At 38.0% G+C, this 11,418-nt stretch overlaps 1 protein-coding gene across 1 annotated transcript in view; it reads right to left on the bottom strand.

Annotated features, from left to right (window-relative positions):
- Positions 1-8,161: 8,161 nt before the first annotated feature.
- The window catches only part of coro1a (coronin, actin binding protein, 1A), a 12,434-nt gene continuing 9,177 nt past the window's right edge, over positions 8,162-11,418 (bottom strand). Inside the window, exons 6-11 of the mRNA XM_015049800.1 lie at positions 11,018-11,137; positions 9,954-10,058; positions 9,716-9,861; positions 8,797-8,854; positions 8,505-8,720; positions 8,162-8,410 (exon numbers count right to left, since the gene is read on the bottom strand). Coding sequence (XP_014905286.1) covers positions 8,318-8,410; positions 8,505-8,720; positions 8,797-8,854; positions 9,716-9,861; positions 9,954-10,058; positions 11,018-11,137 — 738 coding nt within the window. The 3' untranslated portion in view covers positions 8,162-8,317. The remainder of the gene's footprint in view (positions 8,411-8,504; positions 8,721-8,796; positions 8,855-9,715; positions 9,862-9,953; positions 10,059-11,017; positions 11,138-11,418) is intronic.

Genomic DNA, 11,418 nt, shown 5'->3' with positions numbered 1-11,418 from the left:
CTATCGTGGTATCACCCATGGAGGGATTTTATTTAAATGGGTTCATTTTTCAGAGGGATACACAGTAAGGGTATCGTGATTTTAGTAATTACATGTTTATAAGATCAAATTTCTGTTGTCCTTCCATGGAAGCGGGCAGCATGCAGATGGACATAAAACACTTTTTAATATAAGTTGCTGCTTTGACATGATCACAGAACTGCCAAAACATATGTACAAAAATCCTCAATAAAACATAAAATATTAGAAAATCAGACAGCAGACAAAGTGAATCACAGCAATATCATCAGCCGGTGTAACGCTGACCTGATGCGGTGAAGCTACCAGTAGCAGGAGCGGAGCTGCACCAAAAGCTACAAACACTGAATAGAAGAAGAAGAGCTGCCATCGATACAGTTGCAGCCAGGCATGATTTAATGTTACACAATACAGTTTTAGGAAGTTGCTCAAAGTCTAAACTGGTGTTGTTGTGATTGTAAGGTGTAAAGTTTACCTTCGACCAAAGGAATCCCAGCGTCCCCCTTTTGTAAAACTTTCCGCCAACTTCCCGTCTTGTCCCCTTTCCTCTAGCCATGCCCAGCGCCACTTGTTTTTAATTCCTTTCTCAAGCAAAAGTGTTTCTTTACCGGGTGAGACAAACTCCATCTTCTTTCTTTGATTTAACCGCCGAACTGAACATATGCGCTTCTTTTCTACAAACCGTTTTACAGTCATTGGTCAAGAACACGGGAGCCAGAACTCTGATTGGCAGATATCTTTGTCTATCATCTACAGTTTAGTTGAGGGGCGGGCCGTTTGGTCCAATGCTCGCTTCGGCTTGAAAAGCCTTCCGGGAGATGACTACAGTTTGGTTCAGGCGGAACCTTGGTTGAGGTGGACCGTTTGGTCAAAAGCCGGAAATCCGGCCCCCGGCCGGAGCTCTTTAGGCCCTGGTTAATTTCTAACATTGTGACTTTTTTTTTTTTTCATCTTGGCAAAACTCTTAAATTCAAATGTCACTTAATATTTGACTTTAAAAAAAACATAAGCATAACAAAATATTAAGATGCATTAAGAGTTTCTGTTAACAGAAAAATTTAATTTCATAGTTTCATCTTGTGTTTGCTTATTTAATCCCCTTCACTTTTCTGTCAATTCTTTCATAATTTCTTGATTCCATATAGAAAGCTGCCAACCAGATGTGCCTCATGAAACAATTTTATGATTAAGTGTCTGAGATAATCTTTCTTTCTTTCTACTGTTAAAACATTTACTCTAAGTTGTTTTGTACTATTTTTGTTTGTCACCAAAGATTATTAAAGCTATGTAAGATTCAGATGTTTTAGGAAAAAGTAATAAAATCAATCTAAACACACAGAAGACTCACTTCATCACAGAATTTTTTTTAAAAATTAAAAGAATCTATTTAAACTTCATCATAGAACATCTGTGAAATGCATCTGCTGTTTAAGTCCTTTTATTTGACTCTTATGTAAAAAGAAGCGTTTTCCACCTTTTTTAAATAGACCAATAAGAAAAATATACATATAAACAATGGAAATTAACTTTCTTGGCACTATTGCTCGACTCTCCCTTCATGAGAGAATTTGATGTTTTAGAAAATGCTACAACAGTCACAGCCTTCAAATCCACCTCTCAAAAACATCCTTCCAAATTCCCGTCTGTCAGCCTCAGACTACAGCAACCACCCACCCATAGCTACGAAACTAAGAACACAACCAAATCCTCTCTATCACGCTCCACTTGCAAATATTTCTCTAATAAATCTCTTTGTTGTCTGTAGTTATATCTGCACTTGTCTTCCAGACAGATCTTATATTCAGAACAAGTGTCATCAAAAGGATTTCAAGCTTTTGCAAAGTAGAGAAATGAAAAAGTTAATACATGAAACTTCAAAAGTGACTAAAACCACATCCTACCTCTTATCACTTCGCTTCAAACTCACTTGGTGAGAATAGCAAGTGTATAAAAGTAAAAGAGCTTCAAGCTTCCTTATTCAGTTGTGTAGCAGTGCCAACAGCAGGATAAAAAAACTCTCAACCGAGTACTGGATTGAAAATACAAAAGCGTAATTTCAGAGAACTGTGGATTTCACTGAACATTTCCCATAATCTATGTTGTTTTCATACAGAATACTCCCAAGTTTATTTCCAGCACAGGTAAGCAACTTTGTTCATTTTTTTTCTTTACTAAATGTTCACCTTAAAGTATTAAAAAGCTGGACTGTTTATCAAGAGTCAGAAAATACAATCACCTCTGAATGAAAAGTCAAATGTTCTGAGTTTTGGGGATTATAATAACCTTTTCTGGACCCGAGGTTTTCTCTATGAAAGCATTTTCTCAATGCTATTTATCACAGATAGACATTTTACTCTGTTATTCTGTAATCTTGAAGAATTAACAAGAAACATGTAGAGAGTTAATAAATTACCAAGTGAATGAACTTTAACAACAAAATGAAAACCAAATATGAAGGAACTTACAGGACATCAGTGAAAACCAAGCAGACAGAGGAACTAAGGAAACTAGGGTATGTAACATTTGAATCCAACGAGGAATGTTTGCAAGTTTGAGTTTTAAAACTTGGTGAGTAGATTGCTGGCCAGATGCAATGAGTGATTACAAACCTGGTGTACATTGAAAGAAGAAGAAACAGGTTGGGAAGGATTTACTACTTTACTTTAGACCAGAGGTCTCATTCTCATATCCCCCACCGTGATATGAAAGTATAATATTAGTGCGGCCCACAGGGTGAGCAACCAAAGAGAATGCCACAGCAGTCGAATCTAGCTATGTGGTTAGTGAGACGATTGCTAAGGCGAGAAAACCATTCACAGAGGGCGAGTTTGTAAAAACATGCATATTCAGGCTGCAAGTATAGTTTGTCCAGAAAAGAAAAGTCAGTTCAGCAACATCAGCCTTTCTGCCAACACAGTGGCACAGCGCATTTCTGACCTGTCAAGTGACATTTAAGACAAACTGTGTGAGAAAGCCAGATGTTTTGATGCATATTCAGTCGCTCTTGATGACAGCACAGACGTGACAGAGCAGCTGCTCAGAGTAATTCCAATGCATGGCCAGACCACCGCTCATGAAATATTTTGCCAGCTGTGTGATGCCATTGAGAATGGAATAGGTTTGTTGGAATAACAACCAACGGAGAACAAATCAATGACGGGGAGAACAAATGGATTGGTGGCACTTGTTCAGAGAAAGCTTGAGGAGGAGGGTGTAGAAGAGGCTATTGCTCTGCACTGCATTATCCATCAGCAGGTCCTTTGCAACAAATGCTTAAAGCACAGGAGGTTCCGTGCTTTTTTAGAGGAAATGGAGTCAGAATATGAAGAGGTACGTTGGCTCAGCAGGGGAAATGTCCTGAAAAGATCTTTTGAACTGAGAAAAGAAGTGAAAGCCTTCATGGAGAAGGATGGGATGGCTGTTCCCGAGTTGAATGATCAGAAATGGCTCATGGACGTAGCTTTTCTTGTCGACATCACACATGAGCTGAATGTACTAAACACAAAGTTACAAGGTGAGAGGCAGCTTGTCGGTGCTACCTATGACAACATGAGAGCATTCTCCACAAAACTTGTTGTATGGAAAGCCCAGCTCTCTCAGACAAATCTTTGTAAATTCCCCAGCATGCAAGGCACTTGTGGATGCAGACACACCATTCAGTGGTGAGAAGTATGTTGATGCTATTTTGAAGCTACAGAAGGAATTTGATCACAGATTTGCAGACTTCAAGATGCACAGAGCCACTTTTCAAATTTTTGCAGACCCCTTCACCTTTGATGTGCAAGATGGCCCTTCAAATGGAGCTTATTGATCTGCAATGCAACTCTGACCTCAAGGCCAAATTTAAGGAGGTGAATGGAAAAGCAGACAAGCATGGCCAATTTGAGAGAATTGCCCCCCAGCTTTCCCGAATGTTCAAGCGGACCATGTGTCTGTTTGGGAGCACATATTTGTGCGAAAAGTTCTTCTCCACCCTGAACTTTAACTAGTCCAATAACAGGTCCAGACTTACTGATGATCATCTTCAAGCCATACTGAGGGTCTCAAGTGCCTCCTCTCTCAAGCCAAATGTGGCTCAGATGTGAGAGGAAGCGTTGTCAAGTCTCTGGCAGCAAGGAGTAAAGCTGGAGAAGCCATGTTCTGAAGAACTGTTCATGATCTTCATTCAATGTTCCATTCAAGTGTTCAGAACAGTTAATTTATTGGAGAAATAATTAAATGTTGAGGATGACATTTGAGGATATTTTAAAAATGTTTTTGTGGAATCCTTTATGCGACCCAGCCTCACCCAGACTCTGCCTCCAGCAGCCCCTGAGTACATTGAGTATGGGACTTAACAGCCACTTAAATTATTTACATCCTGATTTTAGTTTTTTTCTAGAATGGGATTGTCGATGGTTCAGATGGTGTGTTTGGCCCTCGGAGTCCTCGGACGACTTTGGATGACTATTTGCTGTGTTGTCCCTCGCTGGAAAGTGACGCATTTCAACAAAACTATGACAGAGGTAATGAAATATTTTAAAAAGGGATCTATGCTAAGCAACTTATCTTACTAGCTTCTTTACCACATGTTAGATTGCTTTGCAAAAGCTTCAGACATTAACATTTTGGGGGAAGGATAGCTGTGAAAGGGTGGTAACAATATCTAAGAATCACTAACAATGACCCTTTCTGTGTTTGTGCAGTATTCCACCAGGGGGCTGTGGAACTGGTGTGTGGTGGAGTGCTCTGGGCAAGAGCTGTGCAAAAACTATGAATCCTCAAAGGCGATGAGCTCTGACCTGCAGGGCGCTCGAGCCATGACCTTCATCAGCTGCATAGTCAGCGCCTTCAGCCTCTTCAGTCTGATCTTCGGTGCTTATTTCCCCACATTTATGCAAAAGCAAAACGCCAAAGCTAAGAACAGTGTGGTGCCTGGGCTGGGCCTGGTGCTGTCCGGCGTCCTAATGATCATCTCGGTCAGATGGTCAATGTATGCTACTTCGGGAGACTTTGGTAACCTCTTGATAGAAATGGGAAAGTGCATCTACTTTGGTTGGACAGCTGGTGTACTGATGATTCTGTCTGGAGTTCTGCTCTGCTATTTCAGCAGACCCACATCCAGCAGCTCAGGAGGAACCACTGATGAACACATCCACATTGCTGCAGCTCCCAGCAATGACACCCAATAAAGGCTTTATTAAAAGGGTTGAATGCTTAAAGCTTTATTCACACAGCAGGCAAATGGAACCCATATTTAACTTTTTCATGGCAGTCCTAAATCAGATTTATGTCACATCTAAACGTGGTACTCAATCAAGTTCTTATTCTATTATTGCAGTCTAAATGGTCAGGGTGTGTTTTATATCTCTGACATGCATCATAACTTTGAACAAGAAGAAGCCAGATGCATTAAATCCAGACATAGACAGTGGAAGAAAATTATAATATAATCAAGTAGATTGGGTAGTAGAATGGGTTAAATCCATCCAGAGCATAATCTAGGGTAGGGGTTCCCAAGTCCAGTCCTCACAGGCTACCATCCTGCAACTTTTAGAAGCATCTCTACTCAAAAATGTCTGAATTCCCTCACCAGCATTCATTCAGCTCTGCAAGAGGCTGGTAACGAGCAGTTTATTTGGATTTGGGAACCTCTGATCTAGACGGTTGCATCAGCAAGGGCATTGGTGTAAAAGATCTCCCAAGTCTATTTGCAGCTTCGGAGTGGGGCTATCACATGGAGGGGGTGCCAAAAAAAAAAAAAAGAAACAAGCACTGAGGTTATTAAATACTAATTATATTTAAGAAATGGGTGTTTTTAATCTTTGCATTTTACAGGTGATGTCCTTCTGGGTTTATCAACTAAACAGGAGGCACTTGAGGGGTTAAAGGGTAGCACCTCCATGTCTGGGATGTTGGTCCTCACTTGGAATATGGCGGATAGATATTTTTGTGCCAGGTGTATGTTTTGGTGTATATAACAGTGTGGTGGGTTACCAGAGATTTATGAGTGGACTTTAACTATATCTGCAGTGATGTAGTCAGAGCACTGATCTAAAATGGTAAAAAGAAAATTGAAACTGAGTATGGATTGCAGGTTTAATTAGGGTCACAAGCTTTAAGTTGTGATTATTTGAATATTTAGACTCATAACCACGAAACTAAGAACCAGATAAGACCACAACCAAATCCTCTCTGTTCACATTCGTACTTCACATTTCCAGGATATGTTATTCCACTCTCCACTTGCAAGTATTTTAATAAATTTCTTAATACCTGCTTTGCTGTCTGTATTTTTATCTCTACAGATCATCTATTCACAAGTGTCATCAAAAAGGTTTCAAGTTTTTGCAATGAGGAGAAATGAAAAGTAAAGGCATCCTGCTTATCACTTACCTCAAACTCAATTGGTGAGAAGAGCGAGTGTATAAAAGTAAAAGACAGCTTCAAACTTCTGAAATCAGTCCTGATTAAGAAAGTTGTAATTAAGAAATTCACTTTTGGGCTACGGTCAGCCTACAGTGCTGAAAGTAGGCTAAAATTTACAACTATACTGCTGTGAAAATACAAAAGTGTAAACTTAAAGAAGTGTGAATTTCATTGAATATTTTCTGAGTCACATTGTTTACATGCAGAATAATCAAAAGAAAAAAAATTCTATGCATAATACGCAGAACAAAAGAAAATAAATTAAACTTAAATCACCATGTACACAAATAAAATCACCACAAATTAAATATGTTAAATCGCTGCATAAAACTTTCATTTAACAAATAGAAAAGAACTCAGTTTGAAATTAATTTAACTGACAACATCTTTCTGGAATTATCTGAACTGTCACCCATCATGAAATCAGAACATGTTCACATCTTTTTTTTTTATCGTATTTATTTTTAAGTATTTTAACACAAAACAATGAACTTATGAACACATTTTAACCAAATTTAACATATAAAAATGTCCAAAATGCTCCAACAAGCTTTAAAGATGCTTTTAACTGGTTTTAATTTTCTTTTTACCGTGCTAAATGACCCTTAAATAGTCAGTTTGCTGACCAACTGTCATATTTAACCGACAGCCGTGCTAGCCGTTAGCTTCACTCAGCGATTTCACTCACCGAAGTTTCCAGAGAAAACAACTCCATCCAGCTCCGTCAACGATGTAACACCATCCAGCATTTGTTTTCACACACTATTCTCTCGTTTTTCTCTTTAACTTTGTCCGCAATTTGCCTCTCAATCTTCACTGTTCTCTCCATTTCTCTCATTCTCTCTTCATGCGCTTCTCCCAACACACACAAAAGCGGAAAGTGAAGTCTGCCCCCTACTGGTGTCGCAGAGAATTACGTCGGCTCTTGCAGTGATGACCATACAGGTTACATTACTTAACAGCCTTATTCCAAACTGAATTAAATTAATACCGTATTTTCCGAACTATGAGGTGCACCTTTGATTTCAAGCCATTAAATTGATATCTCAGCTCAAAATTCTACACATAAATATGGAACAACATTTTGTCACTTTTGCTAATTTATTAAAAATAGAAAACCAAGAAACCACATTTAGATAAGTATTCAGTCTTTTTCCAGGATGCTCAAACGTGAGGTGTTTTCTCTCCCGTGAGATGTTTACGACTTAAATGTGTGAAAATCTGCTCCAGAAAGAATGGTCTACTTTCGATCTTTATTCAGATAAGTTTGTCAGTCTAAGCACATTACGTATTACTCCGCGACGCTCCTGACTACCGCAGCCGTAAAGTCATGTAAAACATTTTGACAGTACCACACAAGAGCCAGAATTAATCCATATTAATCCCCTAGCGGGAACTGTTTTACTTCAGAACAATATATAAGGCGCACCGAATCAAATTAATGGCTTTATATGAGTCTTATTTTCTAAAGTATATCATTTTAACTTTATGAGAAACTGAATTTTAGGTTTAATTATCTGTAATATCAGTTATTGAGATGTTTTTATTTTTTTCTGTAACAACAATTCATATTTCTGAGTACATTTTATAGTCGTATTTCAAAAATGAATAAAGAATTAAATTTAAAAAAGACTTCGGAAAATACAGAAAACCTTTATTTTTAACACATATATTAAAATATAAATCAAAACTTGTTCCCACAGACAAACAAAACAAATTCAAGCTTCAGGCTAAAAACGTTTTCGAACATCTGCTGTTTTAATTTTCCCCTTTAATTCACAACCAAAGGTTAACAGCAGTTTTCTTCCTGTCTGTTTTGGCTCCATTGTTTTACTTTTGACTTTTCGCTTTTTGTTTTTCCTTCTTTAAATTTTGTAGAATTTTTGTCCGTTTAGTTTTTGGTCTCCAGTTCTTTCACGCGCTTGGTCAGCTCCTCTAAAGCTGCTTTCAGGTCCTTCACCTCCTTCCTTAGAGACTGCACCTCCTGAGAAACAAACAGGAAGTGAGCGTCACTGAGCAGAAATGGTCCAGATCAGGAAAATAAAGCCTCCGAACTGTAGATAATCCAGTTTTCTCACCCCACTGTCGTCTGGTTGGCTCCCTGCAGAAGCAGTCGTAGTCTTCAGGAGACTCTTATGGACTTTGAATTCCTTGGTCTTGGTGGTGGCTACAAACCCGTCCTTTAGAGAAATCAGAACAGGCGGAGCTTCTTTCCCATTAAACCACTCATCGGCGTCAACCGACGGCTCGGGTCCGATGGTGTCAGGGTACAGATCCTCCTGGAAGAGATCCGACTGCGCAGCCAAAGGAGGAAACAGTCAGCCAATCCCAACGTAACCCACTGTGTTTCTGCTGCATTTAGAAACTCACCTTACGAGGTACCGTCATGACTATGGGTTCACATTTCCTCTCATGCAGTTTGTAGAACCTGAAGGTACAAAGATTTGGATATAATATGAGCAAAATGACAAATGTGTCAAAAGTTCTTCTGCTGAAACTGTTTTCACTGCAAAAGTACAAAATCTTACTCAGTATTTTGATCTGGTTTTTAGAGCACCTGAAATAAGACCAAGCTAATTTACAAGTGATTTTTCAACAAGCTACAGGAGCTTGTTTTAAGTCAAAATTTTCTTAATATTAATTTTAAAAAGTTCCAGTTCTAATGGCAGAAAATGTCTTATTAGTGAAATAACCTACAATAGAACAAGTAGTAGAAGTAACAAATACTGCCACCTGCAGGTGGACGTTTGCATCAATGATTTTGATTATTGCAAAAACTTAGCAACAAACTCTCTATTAGGGACGGGCATTTATCGTATCTTTTATCATTTATTGTGATAAATTTCTTGTCATGATAAACATTTTGATTTAATGTTGACAATTAGTTTCAAATAATAATGTTTAAACCCCCCACAGTTTGTTCAAAGTGAGAATTAATACATTAGAAAATGTGATTAAATGCTTTTACACTGAGCAGATTCGTGATCACAAAAACAAGGCAAGAAATAGTTTATATCATCATTTTATTATTAAAGCACCAGTGATAAAACATTAATTCCATGTTACCCTACTCAGTATTACGCATCATGTGAGGATCTGTTGAGTTTGCGTTAATATTCGTAATTGCAAAATTGTGAAAAACTGGAGGGACCGACTGATCTAAAGGGCCACATCAAAACATCCATCTAAGATTTTGTTTTTGCAGTGCAGTGCATGAAACAAAGCTTATGGTTTTTGATGCAGTCTCTGTCTGGAATAACCACGCTGTAACCCACGCAGCTTCAGTTACCTTGCGATTTCACACTTGTTGACCTCCAGGCCTCTCTTGGGCATGTAGCCCATCCCCTTCTGGCTCTCCTTGCTGCTGAACATGGACAGGTAGTGGACGTACGGCGCCTCGTCCGTCACTTCGAAGTAGCGGATGCTGCTGTCTCCCTGTGAGAAGGCCAGCACAGAAAACGTTGAGGCGTTTGTGCGTCTGCGGGTTTGGGTGAGAATCACAGACTGTTTCCCAGTCTGAACCCAACCTTGCCACAGAGGTAGATGATTCCCGTGTCTGGGTCGAAGAACGGCAGGAGGACGCCGCTGCTCGTGTCCAACTCCTGCAGGGTCAGCGGCTCCCCAAAGTTGTTCTACAAAAAAGAATAACTGCTGCTTTCATAATAACCAGAGGAAAACCCTACAGCAGACAAATTTAATTATTGCTGTTCTTATTCAGTGACAGCACCCAGTGTGCTGTAATGCAGCTGTTGCACAACAGTTGTGTAATTATGCCCATTACTTCCTTCTAACAAATAATGCAACTATAAAGCCTCTCGAACTGCAGAAAGTGGAACTTTCTTCATAGTCGCTTCTAATTTAAATGCACTGCAAAAACACAATCTTACCAAGTATTTATGGTCTAACTTACTGAAGGAAGTTAAAACTAACACATGTGAAGCTTTTCAGTAAGACATAGGAGCTTGTTTTAAGTAAATAATTTCTTAACATTGATTTTAAAAAGTACTAGTTCAACTGGAATATTATTTCACTAAAACAAGACAAGTGAAATAATCTGCCAGTGGAAATGGAACTTCAATATTAAGACATTTTTGAATAAAAATAATCTGCTGCGTCTTGCAGAAAAGTTACCTGTGAGTTAATTTTATATTATTTCAAGTATATTAAGATATTTGCACTAGAAACTAGACCAAAAATACTTGGTAAGATTTAGTGCTGTTGCAGTGAAAAATATAAAAATTTGATTCTTTATATTTCTTTATATTCCTCTGACAGGTAAATGTTATCTTAGTACACTTGAAATAAGAAAAAAACTGACTTTAAGTAAATTTGTAACAAGATATAAGTGTTTGTTTTAAGTCAATAATTCCTGAATATTAATTAAAAGAGGCAAATTTGATCAATGTTCATGAATTATTGACTCAAAACAAGCTCTTATTTGCTGACAGTTACTTGAAAATTAGTTTTGTCTTATTTCGAGTGTAACTCCAATTCATTATTATTATTATTATTATTATTATTATTATTATTATTATTATTAGAGGTTGTAGTAGTAGTTACAGTTTTCACTCTATGGGTTTCCTTCACTCACCGGATCCCACAGCGCCACCTGCCGTTCACTCATGCGACTGAAGCCGGTGCTCAGGATCTGCCCACCAGACACGAACACGGCTCTCACAGGCCTGGAGCCTTCGTGAGGTTTGTCCTTCTCCTGTAGGGGGCGCAGAAGAGCAACGTTTCAGACATTTAGGTTGTGGCAAATAATGCTGTTACTGACACAACTTATTTTGATTAATTAACACAATTTTACAAACATTGATAAAAAAAATTTAAAACTATTATTATTATTATTATTATTATTATTATTATTATTATTAAACTTACTGTAAACTATAGTTTACAGTAAGTAGGCGTGGCATATTTGTTTTTTTAGATTTTTACAAATTATTAGAAAATCTTTTATTATTATTATTATTATTATTATTATTATTA

The sequence above is a fragment of the Poecilia latipinna genome, unplaced genomic scaffold, assembly GCF_001443285.1.
Source record: "Poecilia latipinna isolate Pla-1442-1.1 unplaced genomic scaffold, P_latipinna-1.0 Scaffold960, whole genome shotgun sequence".
In the NCBI taxonomy this organism is placed as follows: Eukaryota; Metazoa; Chordata; class Actinopteri; order Cyprinodontiformes; family Poeciliidae; genus Poecilia; species Poecilia latipinna.
The sequence above is the reverse complement of the archived record's forward strand: the minus strand, read 5'-3'. Positions and strand labels throughout refer to the sequence as shown.